Below are 15,239 nucleotides of genomic sequence, written 5' to 3' on the forward strand. Positions count from 1 at the left end.
GCAATAGGCTTACAGACCACAATGTTTCGGCAATAGGCTTACAGACCACAATGTTTCAGCAATAGTCTCAATAGTCTTACAGATCACAATGATTCGGCAATAGGCTTACAGACCACAATGATTCGGCAAAAGGCTTAAAGACCACAATGTTTCGGCAATAGGCTTACAGACCACAATGTTTCAGCAATAGGCTTACAGTCCACAATGTTTCTGCAATAGGCTTACAGTCCACAATGTTTCTGTAATAGGCTTACAGACCACAATGTTTCTGCAATAGGCTTACAGACCACAATGTTTCGGAAATATGCTTACAGACCACAATGTTTCGGCAATAGGCTTACAGTCCACAATGTTTCGGCAATAGGCTTACAGACCACAATGTTTTGTCAATAGGCTTACAGACCACAATGTTTTGTCAATAGGCTTACAGACCACAATGTTTTGGCAATAGTCTTACAGACCACAATATTTCGGCAATAGGCTTACAGACCACAATGTTTCAGCAATAGGCTTACAGACCACAATGTTTCGGCAATAGGCTTACAGACCACAATGTTTCAGCAATAGTCTTTCAGACCACAATGTTTCAGCAATAGTCTTACAGACCACAATGTTTCGGCAATAGGCTTACAGACCACAATGTTTCTGCAATAGTCTTACAGACCACAATGTTTCAGCAATAGTCTTACAGTCCACAATGTTTCGGCAATAGGCTTACAGTCCACAATGTTTCTGCAATAGTCTTACAGACCACAATGTTTCTGCAATAGGCTTACAGACCACAATGTTTCTGCAATAGGCTTACAGACCACAATGTTTCTGCAATAGGCTTACAGACCACAATGTTTCTACAATAGGCTTACAGTCCACAATGTTTCGGCAATAGGCTTACAGACCACAATGTTTCGGCAATAGGCTTACAAACCACAATGTTTCTGCAATAGGCTTACAGACCACAATGTTTCGGCAATAGGCTTACAGACCACAATGTTTCAGCAATAGGCTTACAGTCCACAATGTTTCGGCAATAGGCTTACAGACCACAATATTTCGGCACCATCTATGGTTGAAGCTATAAATATGTATACTTGTTGTTCAAGCTGTTAATAAAATATCGTTTGCCAATAAATATTAACCTACAACTATAGATTCCAACTATTAACTAACAGCTACAATGAGTATTAAGTCATTCATACCAGAACCAGAAGCGGTCCATGGCCTTTAAATTACCAGCCAGATGACCAGTTGCTGATCTCAAATTCATGAACACTAACATCCACCCACCATACAAGCCCCAGGGATTGCACGTTACTTTTGAAAGATTTATATTTATAGTTCAATATACATTTGCTATTTTACATTGACCATCCCACACACTACCTTTACAGTTGGTTTATCGTACACACAGACACACACACACACTCATGTTGAACAGAATAGTTTGTGATCTCTTAATAAACGCTATTATGATTTAATTCATCTATCAATACCAGAGTTTAAAGTAACAATGTAAATATAAGGAGAAAATTGTAATAGAAATATAGATATGTTATTTAACTGTTTTCCAAAATGTTCAGCAACACAAGCAATATACAAGACACGTAGGTATCCGGCTCTAGCCGAATATCATATTTTACTATCCGGTGATATCTGGCTCCGGCCGAATATCAGAGAGTGCTATCCGGTGCACACCTAGTTACTAGTCCTATCAACTATTCTTATCTCTAGAAAGTAAGAACAAAAAATACTTGAATAGGTTCCACCCACCAAGGTTCCATGACGTTCTGACTTGAATACAGGTATAGTAAAAAAAAAACTAATAAAGAAATGTGTATTAAATTAGTTTCTGAACTTAGTTGAAAAAGTTGAAAGATGTTTCATGTTGATTTTTGAAACTCTACGACTACATTATGTATGTACGTACTTATGTACACACGGCGAGATTAATTTGTGTACATTTGTACAGATATACTGTACTCCAAAAAGTAAATGCGACCTATAATCTTTTTGGATGACACCTACAGCAATACGTATGTCTGAAACGTCCTTCAGGTCACTGAAAACAAAGTAAGTCTGCGAGACGGGCAACTGACAAAGAATGCTTTTAGATATTTAACACGAATCTTTGCCTAAACACAATTCTGGATGCTAGCCATCACGGGTCAGCCAACGTAGCCTGGGTCAAGCAGTTTTTCCATAGTGTGTTCCCTGAAAGTGTCGTTAGACACAGACAGTGCATTTCTGAGCAACATGGACAAAACTAATGAAGTCTTCTTGAATACAATCGTCATCAACAATCCTAAGGCTCTAAGACAGTGTCTGAGATATCCCCAAAATACCCAACAAGGGCAGTTAATCAGCATGCTGCAGCTCGTATTTTTTGTTTTCTTGCTGCCACCAGTGCTTTGGTGATCCAAATCAACATTCTGACTCGGACGATGGCATGTGAAGAACTATCTTATATCCTCTGCCATCATAAACCGGTGGACGTGTTTAAGCTGTTATTTTATCGAGCACTATCACTAACCGCTATTCCGCAAAAAGTACATTAATTTGGCAAGATGACTGCACCTTTCACTGTTGTTTAAAAACCTTTTTATTTATCACATCGAAAGACAGTTGGCAAGGATTTCTCTTCCAGGAAAAAAAAACAACATATTCTAGGCCTTAACTAAATATTATATAATTATGTGACAATGAAAACAAATAGTCATGACTAACGTGCAATAGAATATTTCACACCCTTTAGAGTGCAAAGAAATACAAGGCTATAATAACGTATTTTAGGTCGATGTTATGGAGTGCACATGTTGCTTTTATGGTAACGATAAGCAATTGGTTGTGAATGATGCAACATAGGTGGCATTGTCGTCATTTGGTCTTAGGGGAGACGAATCCAGAGCATGAGACTGAAAGGTTGTGTTATTGTAGTTTTCATTACAGTTAGATTTTTTAAAAAGAAATATTATTACTAGTAGTCTAGTACATTTTTTATCATGATTTTATCTAATTATAAAAGTTGTATTTAGTTTTGTTCACAAAAAAAGTTATACAAGTTTTTAAAAGTTTTTTTGGTTAAAATATAATACGCCTACAATGATTTACTTGTCTACCAGCAGTTTGGTGCTACAGATCAAGGACCAGTAATAGCAGTCGGCCATCATCTCCCAATAGACACATTGTAGTATATGACCAAAAAATAGCTTATCCTTACAACTGCACTTTAATGGAAGCACTTTTTGTTAAGCTGTTACTTACAATTAAATCGGTTTGAAGGTGTAAGCAAGCAAACTAAAAACAAAAAAAAAGCTTATCTAAAGGGGTAGAACTCCGCCCTATATCTATCAAAAATGTAATGTACAAGTTATTTGCCTGATTTGATATCAAACATAATAATTAATTACCAATAATTAATTGGCTAATATTTTTTTTTGTTTAGATTCATGTTTTGTTAGGTAACATTTTAAAGTATCAACTTGATCGGAGAATGTGTGATGGAGAAATAGCGTTAACAATTATTTAAGGGGAATAAAGCCAACAATCTTGGTCGTTTCTGTGAACACTGAAGGATTAATTTTCCTTGTTGGTATCAAACAAAATGATTATTAATTAATTGACTGTTTATTTTTTTTTATTCATGTCTTGTCTGTGCCAATAAATTATTTTGAGAAGTTTCAACTTGATCTGAGAAGAAGTGCTGAATAAATAACCTGTACACACTTTTTACCAGACAGACAGACAGTCAGACAGACGGTGTAAATTGGATTTAAGCTTTGTAAAAATCGGCTAAATTTTGGATACTTAGAAAAGAAACCAGGGGTGCACTAATATGGTAGGCTATCAATTCCTGGTAATCATGGGTTAGTCTACACCACATATACTTATCCTTTCAACTGCACTTCAGTGGAAGCAATACTTATTCAGTTGCTAATAAGAAGTTAATTGATTTGATGATGCAAAAAAAGAAAATGGTTAGAATCTTGCTACTCAGAATATAGTAGGGTGCGTGTAAATAGATAGTAGATACTTATTGTAGAAAGACAGCATTAACTCTACATAATAGCGGATTTTCTTTTGGTCTCATAGTCATCGTACAAGTGATGTCCCAATAGTCATGAAACAAATGAAGCCCCAATAGTCATCAAACAAATGAAGCCCCAATAGTCATCAAACAAATGAAGCCTCAATAATCATCAAACAAATGAAGCCCCAAAAGCCATCAAACGAAAGAAGCCTCACTAGTCATCAAACAAATGAAGCCCCAAAGTCATCAAACAAATGAAGCCCCAATAGTCATCAAACAAATGAAGCCTCAATAGTCATCAAACAAATGAAACCCCAGTAGTCATCAAACAAATGAAGCCCCAATAGTCATCAAACAAATGAAGCCCCAATAGTCATCAGACAAATGAAGCCCCAATAGTCATCAAACAAATGAATCCTCAATAGTCATCAAATGAAGCCTCAATAGTCATCAGACAAATGAAGCCCCAATAGTCATCAAACAAATGAAGCCCCTTTGTTTATTAGCGGCCCCCGAAAGGGGAAAAGACGCTATTAGTTTTGTGCGAAATGTCTGTCCGTCTGTCCGTCCGTCCCGTTTAGGTCTCGTAAACTAGAAAAGATATTGAAAATCCGACATCACAATATTTTAGACCATTCAAAGTTCTGATGCAACGGCTACTTTTTTTTTTCTGAAAGCAAAAAATCTAATGTTTAAAATCAGTTATGCAAACTTTTTTTAAAGAAAAAAAGCTAATTAGTATGCATTATAAGTTAGACCTAATTTAAAATGAATAGTGATCTTATAAACTTCATTTTTCTGAACATTTTTTTTTATTGAGGAAATCTTTTTTTTGAATTTTTTTTTTGAGTATTCGAATAAGAGATTGAGCCTTTTCAAAACAATTAGATCAATTATAAGACATCAGTTAGGCCAGGGGAGGCGCGGTGGTTGAGCGGTAAAGCGCTTGGCTTCCGAGCCGGGGGTCCCGGGTTCGAATCCTGGTGAAGACTGGGATTTTCAACTTTGGAATTTTTGGGCGCCTCTGAGTCCACTCAGCTTTAATGGTACCTGACATTTGTTGGGGAAAAGTATAGGCGGTTGGTCGTTGTGCTGGCTACATGACACCCTCGCTAACCGTAGGCCACAAAAACAGATGAACTTCACATCATCTGCCCTATAGACCACAAGTTCTAAAAGGGGAACTAGTTAGGCCAGGTTCACATCTAACTTTACATTCACTTACACCTATCCTTTGATCTGCGGGACCGTTGGTGCACTACACAAGATCTGTCAACCTTCTTTCTCCATTCTTATCTCTCATTTGTCTTTGCTAATTTCATTTGGATGTTCTTTCTGAAAATATTGAAGCCTGCCTGGGTGGACCACTTCAGGGGCCGATTTTGAGTTTGTGTTTACACACAAACTGTCTTTTGTAACCTTGTTATATTATTACATTATGTTTATTATAAAAAGATTTGCATTTAATAAATCATTGTTAGAACCTCTACTAGCCCTAAAACTGATTCGCCAAAACTACCATAGCGTAAAAACGGCTGCGCCAAAACTTTGCATATCCCCCATAACCTGCAAGTCACATATAACTGAACAGTCAACCAAAGTATGTGGCAGTTGAAGCTTGTTGGCTTAGAGTTCGTGATAGCTTAAATCAAATAAAAAAAAAACAACATTCAATAGACGAGCATTAGGATGTAAGGGAGAGCAACATGTATACAGAAGACAATTGAAATTAATCATAATTAAGGCCAATTTCGCACTATCACAACCTTATAGAATACTATTGTAAGGACCCTGTAATCATTTGCAATGTTTAATTTTAATTTTTTTTAAATAAAATCATTCTTTCAATCTACTTATCTTTATTATTGATACAATTTGTCGACGTTTTGGAAAAAATACCAAATTTAAATCTGTCCAATAAGGGATTGTCAACAGTCATCTAACACTTATATGCTGTTTTTTCTTTTTTTAAATAACCTATTATATAAAAATACAATTTTTTGACGTGTTGGCAAAAAAATCAAAAGTTTATTATCAATCTTACACTATATTTAATTTTCTAGCTGAAACGCTACGAAAATCTAATTATCGTTAATCTTATGTTCCGAACTTTAAGGAAAACAACTTTCTAAAACCAAAGTATGGTATTAAAAAATCTCTCCACAAGGTTAAAATACATCTAATTTTCAAGCATCCCAACAATTTATTAATATTAGGCAGATTAGATTATTCCTGAATTAGAATCTATAAATTGCTATATATTATATTTTGATGTATATATTAAAACTATTGTGATGTTTTGGAAGGAAAATTAAAGGTTAAATCTAATTTTCAATATATTTAGTCTTTTTTAATCTTTGACGTCATATAGAATGAATGCACCAATGTCTAAGAACACAACTCTCTGGTGCAAATAAATACAGTTTTTAGTCTAATTAGTAGAATTGATATTCTATATTTTGATCTAGTCTATATAATTCTAGACGAGACCTAGAAATTCTAAATCTAGAATCTACAATGACTTTAATTAGAATTTAGATCTAGATTTATTCTAAAAAATCAAATCTAATCCAAAAAAAATATATATGTATATTTAGATTTAAATCTAGCGAGTAGATGTAGTAGGATGGCTGCCTGGTCGTGCGGTATACATGCTGGTCTAACGTTCGGACTTCTCATGTTCATACCCTGCTCGCTGCCATCCCACGTCGTCCAGCGAGGGGTTTGGACTAGGAAATAGATTATATTCAACTTTGAAGGAAAATCTGAAACATGTAAAACATTTTTTTTTAAATTCTTACAATGCAAAATGAATCTTTGAAATATTATTACTTTGGACAATAAAAAACATATCATGTTTTGAATATTCACTGCAAATTGGCGGATCGAATATGAAACCAATAGCAGCCGTCTCTGTGTTTGTGTGATAACACAATCTTTTTGTAATTTTGTTTACATTGATTCATGTGTGGTCAGGTAAAGGAAATAGTTGTGCGAAATTTCAGCTTGATCTGAGATTGAATGTGGGAAACTTTTTACCAAAGTGAGTTGATATAAGCTTTGTAAAAAAATAATTTTGTCTTATAAAGTAAACAAGAAATAGAACTCAAAGCTACAACAAAAATGTTGGTCTATTACTAGCCACTTCACCAGAACCTTAAAAGATCTAAAATAAAATGATATCGGATTTTCTTTTCTAGATTTTGCGGATCAAAACGGGACGTTAGGACGAACGGACAAACCACACAAAACTAATAGCGGCTATGCCCTTTCTGTGGCCACTAAAAATATTATAGAAAAGGAAATTTTAGAACGCAGTGATTTCTGTTCGATAAACAAACTAGGTAATACGCCTTTTAAATTATAGTTTATTTTAGCTACACATCTAAATTTATTGATATGTAAATGTTAATAAAAAAAAACAATGTTAAAACTAACATTCAAATAGAATAATTATAGGCCTACCATTTTTTAGCGGCCCCCGAAAGGGGAATAGATAAGGGGAAAAGGCGCTATTAGTTTTGTGTGGCTTGTCTGTTCGTCCGTCACGTTTACATCTCGTAAACTAGAAAAGATATTTGAAAACCGACATCATGATATTTACGACCATTCAAAGTGAGGATGCAACGGCTACTGATAATAGTGATAAAAAACAGTGAAAAAAACTGTCACGTGACAGCCTGTGTGTATTACGTAATTTGAAAAGAAGAGATAGAGAACAACGTGGCTAAATGTTATTTGTTTACGATTGGTGAATGAGGTCCATTAGATCAATTAGATAATTATTATAAGACATCAGTTAGACCAGGTTCACATCTAACTTCTCCTTCACTTTCAGCTAGCCCTTGGTATGCTGGAGCGTTGGGGCACAACACAAGATCTGTCAACATTCTTTTTCCATTATTCTCTGTAATTTGCCTTTGATAGAATTTCATTCTGATATTCTTTCTGAAAATATTGAAACCTGCCTTTTTACCTACCTAGCTGGACCACTTCGGGGGCCGATTTTGAGTTTGTGTTCCCACACAAACTGTCTTCGTAACCTTGTTTAAAACAAAAAAAACATTTACAAAAGTGTTGTTACGAAAACTCGCTGGTATGTAAAGAAGTTATTACATGAGTTTTAGTAAATTGTCTCTAGATAAAAAGTATTCCAATGTTCTAAATGAAATCGGCAAGCACCGAAAAAACGGTCCATCGGCATAGCGATCATTTTGAAAATGACCGAAAAAGAGGTCAACCGGTCTGGTAAGGAATTCCAGCTAACCGTCGCTCAGCGTGGCGCCTCCGTTGAAACGTCTTTTAGTGAAACTAGATATGCTAAGTACGAGTAGAGAAACAGGCCCTTGTGGGATTCCCTGGGTGAGCTTTTTTTTTTTTATCTTACTCGGGGTTTAAATGGAACAAACAGCCCGCACCCCAGTCCAAAAAGTCCGCCACGCCGTTCCACAAAGGGGACCGTCATCAGTGTCCGGTTAGCTGGAGTAGCGGTCTCTGCACGGAACAGTGGCGGTTACAGTATAGGAATATGAGACAAGCTCCCCAATGGTAAGTGCTGCTCCCGGCAGCTTATAGCGAGTGGACCCAGGACTGGGGGCGGTGCGATGTGTACGTGGTACGGTCCGGTTTTTTCCGCCCAGTCACCATTATGGCCGCTACTACTGAAAGCCCTCAGACAGGACACGGGGTGGAACCCCATGTCCAGGCCTGGTTGTTGGATAAAAGCCTTTCAACGGGATAATGGCGTCCTTGCAGGCGCCGATTCCCTTCTAGACTTCATTGAAGGTAGTGTTAACTACGACACAAGGTATCGCCACTCCATCGAGGACGTAGAAACAATAGACCACATTCTGTATGAATTTTCGCGTTCTGCATGAAAGACGGGACAAAGATTTGATAGAAAGAGAAAACTGGTTTGTGTGCAGCATTAGGGCTGTCCTTGTACGGGGACAAGGCGACCACTGCCCGCTTCCTTTCACGTGCTCTAAGGGAGTACTCTTAGTAATGGGGTTTCTGATTTGGTAGCGTTAAGTCGGAGGATTCAAGCTCTTGTCGCTTCAGCGTGGCGCTTCCGTGGAAACATCTAGTAGTGAAACTAGAAAGGATACCTTGGCTGAGCTTTTTTTTTTTAATCACTCGGGGTGGGGATGTAACACATAGCCAGCACACCAGTCCAAGTCCGCCACGCCGTTCTACAAAGGGACCGACATCAGTGTCCCGTCAGCTAGAGTGTTTGTCCCTGCACTAACAGTGGCGGTAACAGTCTAACAGAAAGAGAAACTCCCCATGGTTAGCGCTGCCCTAGGCCACTTTTAGCGCGTAGACTCAGGGCCAGGGGCGGTGCGCTGTGCCCGTGGTCCTGAGTCTACTTAATTTGCCCAGTCTAAGGCCGTTACTACTGGGAGCCCTCAGGACAGGGGTGAAGAGCCACACGTCCAGGCCTGTTCGATGGATAAAAGCCTTTTTAACAATCAATGGGATAACGGCGCAATCGGCGCCCGATTCCCTACTGGACTTCATTGAAGGTAGTGTTAAACCTGATAACTTCTCAGCACTTTATCTGTCTCAAAACATTTGTCGTAGGTGTGTTGCGACATATATCGCGCAACCAAACCCCTCTACTTTTCGAAATCAGCATTTGTTCTGAGCAGGATATCAAGAGCGAGGAAGTTCCAATCTGTTACGTGGTCCAGCCAGCATTTCTTTACACAGTGAAAGATGACAATTAGCCCGAATACTTATTTTGGTATTATTCAAACACCAGGTAGGAACTAGTGTGTAGTTTGATAGACTATGTAAAATTATCATTAAGAAATAAGAAATAAATAAATTCAAAAGAATAGTTTTATTAATCAACTAAGGCAGACAACATCTTCTCCTGTTACAAAGTTTAATGTTCTTAGCCAGAACTCCTGAAACTTATGATATTTTTTTTTGTTGAATCAACGTCAAATATTTATTTTAAATAATTTATAAAGAATAGTAAATATGCATACTAAAATATCTCAAACATTCATGTCACAAGAAAAGAAAAACAACCTTCCATCGTAAATATACAGTGGCATATTTAATTTTTAATATCAGATTCTCCTTGCAAATTAAATTAACCTAATTCCAGTTATGCGTAATATAAACAAATATACTTATAACTTAACAAGTTTATATGTATGTTATAAATAATATAAAGAGAGTGTCACATTTTCGCAACAACATTAAATAATTATAGTTGCCATTTCTTCTCTTGTCAATGTCTTGAAGTATGAAAATATATAATGACCCAATTTATCTAATCGAGTTATTTAAATTAAGATATCAAATACTTCAGAAAGTAAAATATCAAAATAGAATAATTTCGCATGAATAGTATAATTTTTGTTTAAACCTACGTTGAAAGGTATATTTTAAATGAAGCACTTTTTAGCGGCCCCCGAAAGGGGAAAAGACGCTATTAGTTTTGTGCGAAATGTCTGTCCGTCTGTCCGTCCGTCCCGTTTAGATCTCGTAAACTAGAAAAGATATTGAAAATCCGACATCACAATATTTTAGACCATTCAAAGTTCTGATGCAACGGCTACTTTTTTTTTTCTGAAAGCGAAAAATCTAATTTTTAAAATCAGTTATGAAAGCAGTTTTTTAAAGAGAAAAAGCTAATTAGTATGCATTATAAGTTAGACCTAATTCAAAATGAATAGTAATCTTATAAACGTCATTTTTCTGAACATTTTTTTTTGTTGCAGATTTTTTTTTTTTTTTTTTTTTTTTTTTTGAGGATTCGAATAAGAGAGTGAGAATTTTTCAAAACAATTAGATCAATTATAAGACATCAGTTAGGCCTGGGGAGGCGCGGTGGCTGAGCGGTAAAGCGCTTTACATCATGCCCTATAGACCACAAGGTCTAAAAGGGGGAACTAGTTAGGCCAGGTTCACATCTAACTTTACATTCACTTACACCTATCCTTTGATCTGCGGGAAGTTGGGGCACTATACAAGATCTGTTAGCCTTCTTTCTCCATTCTTATCTCTCATTTGTCTTTGATATAATTTCATTTGAATGTTCTTTCTGAAAATATTGAAGCCTGCCTGGGTGGACCTCTTCGGGGGCCGATTTTGAGTTTGTGTTTCCACACAAACTGTCTTTTGTAACCTTGTTTAACTTCTCAATTTAAGTGCATAGGATAGAACAAGTTTTATGTATTTATGTGTGTGTTTTTTTCAATATATGCTATATGCTTTAAAATCTTGGTTATTCCATTAAATTGTTTTATGCTTATGCTTATACTATATTATGCTTATATTCAATAAAAAAAAGTTAATTTTTAAACAATGAATTCAATCAAACGAAATTAATTAACTATTATAAAAAATGATACTCTCAGGCATACATTCTTTTGGAGTCTGTTGGTTTGAACGTCTAACACTGTTTATTGATTTGTCCATCTCCGACTACAACGTCCTCACAGTAAGAAACATTCACAGAATCACTTTGACTTATGTTGACACTTTCAGCCAAGGTATTGACGGATCCAACGTCAAGCCGATCAGTTTTTAGAGAGAGAGGTCCTGTATTGTTTAGACTTAAAAAAAAAATAAGCAAATATATAAAATAATAATAAAAACAAGAATTTAATGTAAGAACTGTATATTGGTAGCTATAACTATCAACACAATAATATATTTCCTTTAATCAATATCGAAATAGATTAATTAATTACCAATAATTAATTGACTAATTTGTTATTTTTTAAATTGATTCATGTTTAGTCAGAGATCTATTGATACTGAAGCTTTTTTGGTATCAAACGAGATAATTAACTACCTGTATTTAATTGGCTAATTGTTGAATTTTGTCATCGATTCATGATATTGCTAGGAACAATAAATAAATCTGTAGTTTCAACTTGATCCCAGAAATAGTGGGGGGGGGGGGGAGAAAATATGATTTGTTCCAAATTTGAAGCAAAAAGTGAGTTAATATAAACTTTGTAAAAAAAATGAAAGTCAGGAAAGATATAGTAAGAAAAAAAAAAAAGAAATGACATTAAAGGTTATTAGTGAAAGCTTCATTTATATCTACAAAACAAAATAATCGCGTGTTAATCAAAGCAAAAAAGGAGTTAATATCTCAAATATTATAACAATAATAAGGCTTGTCATCGAGTACAAAGATTAATGAGGAATGCAATATTACTCATGGCTACGCAATCCAAACTGTGACCTACATATTTTGCCACATCCAGGACAAGCATAACCATTGATTTTCTTTTGGTCTCAAATGCATATCCCGCGGCCCTTGTGAGTAACCTCCAGGCTCTAGCTGTCTCATTCTGAGGACGCATGCATTAAGGTGTTTTCTTCTATGTCATCTAAGGCAAGTTGACGCTTAAGCTGGTCTTTAAAGAGTTTCCGTGGGGCACCTCTGCTACGTCGACCACCTTTAAGCTCACAAAAAAAAGACTGCATACGTTTGTCCCCCATACTGGATACATGCCCTGCTTAGCGTAACTATCGGACCAATTGAAGTCCCTCTATGCAGTCCTTTCCAGCGTTCGCAAGGATATCGCTGTTTGTAGAGCGGTCATTCCACCGTATGTTCATATTATCTTTGCTGAAAGTGCTCAAGTAGTTTTTGTTGCTTTCTGTATAACATTCAGATCCGCTTGGTAGACAACTAGTACATATAGTAAAAAAAAAAAGTTCCCCATTCACACCTTGTGGTCTATAGGGCAGATGGTGTGTCATGTGGCCAGCACAACGACCAACTAACGTCAGGTACCAATTAGATTTGGGTGAACTCAGAGGCGCCCGAAGATTCTGAAATTAAAAACCCCAGCCTTCACCAGGATTCGAACATTTGACCTCGGTTCGGAAGCCATGCGTTTTACCGCTCAGCCACCGCGCCACGTATATACTTATTAATAATAACCCCTTAGAAAAGTGTTCTATGTTTGTGTTCATTTCTGTTTTTCCTCTTCTTTCACATTCACTTATACCTTGATCTGTTAAACCGTCCTTCTCCATTCTTCTTCATCTTTTTGCCGTGGCCAAAATCTAAATGGCAGGTCTGTCCAATCCCTCATGTGTCTTCTCATCGCTTTTTTTCTCTCTGCGTCGTCTTATTTTTTCTTGGTACTGTTCCCTGATGGAAGGAGGATTCATCACCCGTCGCCTCGGCGTGGCGCCTCAGTGAAAACGTCTAGAAGTGAAACTAGATAGGCTAAGAACGGGAAGCGAACAAGGCCTCTGTAGGATAACTTGGGTGAGCTTTTTTTTTTTTATCTCACTCAAGTTTAGGATGGAACGAAATTCAACGACCCAGTCCGAAATCCACCACGCCGTTCCATAAGAGTCCCGTTAGCTGGAGTGGTGGTCCCTGCACGCAATGTGGCGGTTACAGTATAGGAATATGAGGCAAACTCCCCATGGCCACTAAGAGCGAGTGGGGACCAGGACAAAGGCGCAGTGGAAGCGGTACAATTGCCTTACTTGATCCATGGTGTGTCCAGGCCTGTTCGTTGGATAAAAGCATTTCCTATGATTAACGGGGTAATAGCGCCTTCCGCGCCGATTCCCTACAAGTGTTTATCGAAAATTCCCTGATGGACGTTCTCTAAGAACCTTGCAATATCGCTCTGGAATTTTAGTTTGCGTATTTTGACAGGTTAACAGGTCATTGTGAGCTTCAATTGCTGTAATACTCCTTTCTCTACTCTTTTTGTTTGTGCAGCAGTCTTTGAATGAAATACCTAGGATCTCTCTATAGCAACTCATTTCCACTGCTAGGATCTTCCTTTCTAGTTCTGCAGTCAGCATCCAAGGTTCGTAAGCATATAAGACCGTGGCCATGACCAGGGAGCGCATCAATCTGATTTGAGTGTCGAAGGCTATACCTTTGTCTGTCCAGTTTGTTTTGAGTTTTGCAAGGGCTGTGCAATTCTGGCCAGTAATTCCTCTTCTTATCTATTTTAAAGGCACGTTTTGATCTTACAACGCAAATGTATTCATCGGGGGAACAATCTTTTTTTTTTTCTTAATTGATTCCTCCTAGACAAAACGATGACATTTTTATGAGCGCTAACTTCTCTATCAATAATGAATAAATGATAATTAAAAAATTACCCACTATAAATCTCCCTAAATAATATAAAGGCATATCCTGCAACATTAACATGTTTTAGTATTGACTAGAATAATGGATCTGGTTAAAGATAAAGATCTAGTAACTATATTATATATTGCTGAATATTTTAAATATTATAGACATGGATGTATATTGTTACAAATCTATTTTAGCACTTCAGCTAATGATTTCTAAATCAAACGGGGAGCAAATATTAAAATCGAGTACGCGAATTTTCCTATAATGTGTGTTCAAAATAAACTGAATTTATTTTAAAAGGATTTAACTTTGAAAACAATTAAGCTGTTTAGACCTAATGGGTACTATTTTTTATAAAGAAAAACATAAAATATTTTTTTAGGAAATTCGTTTCAGCAGTTTTCAAAATCGTTGTTAAACTAGTTTCTTTAATTCAATGCATGTATATTACCCTTTAAAAAAAAATAAAATACGTTTAAATATCTAGCATTTTAACGTTTTAAAAATAATTTTATATATTCTTTCACACTCATAGAGCAACGTAAGACACATATTGTAAGGTGATTTAATAGAAAGCAGGAGAGCTGCAAGTCAGCTATTTATAAGGTTTACTGATATCTACAAACGCGACATCACGCTCTTAAAAATCGTCAACAGTTCAAAGAAAGAGCTACTGGATAGATCCACATGAAGAGCTAGCCTTAAGGAAGGGTCTTTGATTGCAGATACGTAAACAGTAGAAGTACAATGAAGGGTGAAAATGATACAGTGTCTGGTGTTTACAGATGCCCACAACCTGTGACCACAGCTGTGTATCAAAGATTGGCCTCGTTAGTCACACAAGAAATCGCAAGGAAAACAAATACTCTATTGCGGTGTAAAATGCCAAAGACATAGAGCAGCACTGAAATAAATTAGTCTTTTGCATTTATAAATGCATCTAAGGCCATTAAAGACACGAGGGTGGGTGGAAAAAGAACATCGACCTACTATATCTAGTTGGTACACAAACTAAAATATGTCAATATATATGTTACTGGGTTCATTTACTTACACATTATTTATGTTGAACTGAAAAATACACTGTGTTTGATTATTGGTGTGCCTCATTGGACTGAA

The 15,239-nt window shown here is 36.4% G+C and overlaps 1 protein-coding gene across 3 annotated transcripts in view; it reads right to left on the reverse strand.

Annotated features, from left to right (window-relative positions):
- LOC106077358 (serine/threonine-protein phosphatase 6 regulatory ankyrin repeat subunit B-like) overlaps positions 1-15,239 on the reverse strand; it is a 44,745-nt gene that overhangs the window by 23,881 nt on the left and 5,625 nt on the right. For 2 of the 3 annotated variants that reach the window (XM_056029984.1, XM_056029986.1), the window contains 2 exons: positions 15,175-15,234; positions 10,218-11,598 (listed from right to left, as the gene is read on the reverse strand). In XM_056029984.1, coding sequence (XP_055885959.1) covers positions 11,436-11,598; positions 15,175-15,234 — 223 coding nt within the window. In that variant the 3' untranslated portion in view covers positions 10,218-11,435. Of the gene's footprint in view, positions 1-10,217; positions 11,599-15,174; positions 15,235-15,239 lie in introns of those variants that run through there. The other variant, XM_056029985.1, reaches the window with a different exon arrangement.

The sequence above is a fragment of the Biomphalaria glabrata genome, chromosome 5 (assembly GCF_947242115.1).
Source record: "Biomphalaria glabrata chromosome 5, xgBioGlab47.1, whole genome shotgun sequence".
In the NCBI taxonomy this organism is placed as follows: domain Eukaryota; kingdom Metazoa; phylum Mollusca; class Gastropoda; family Planorbidae; genus Biomphalaria; species Biomphalaria glabrata.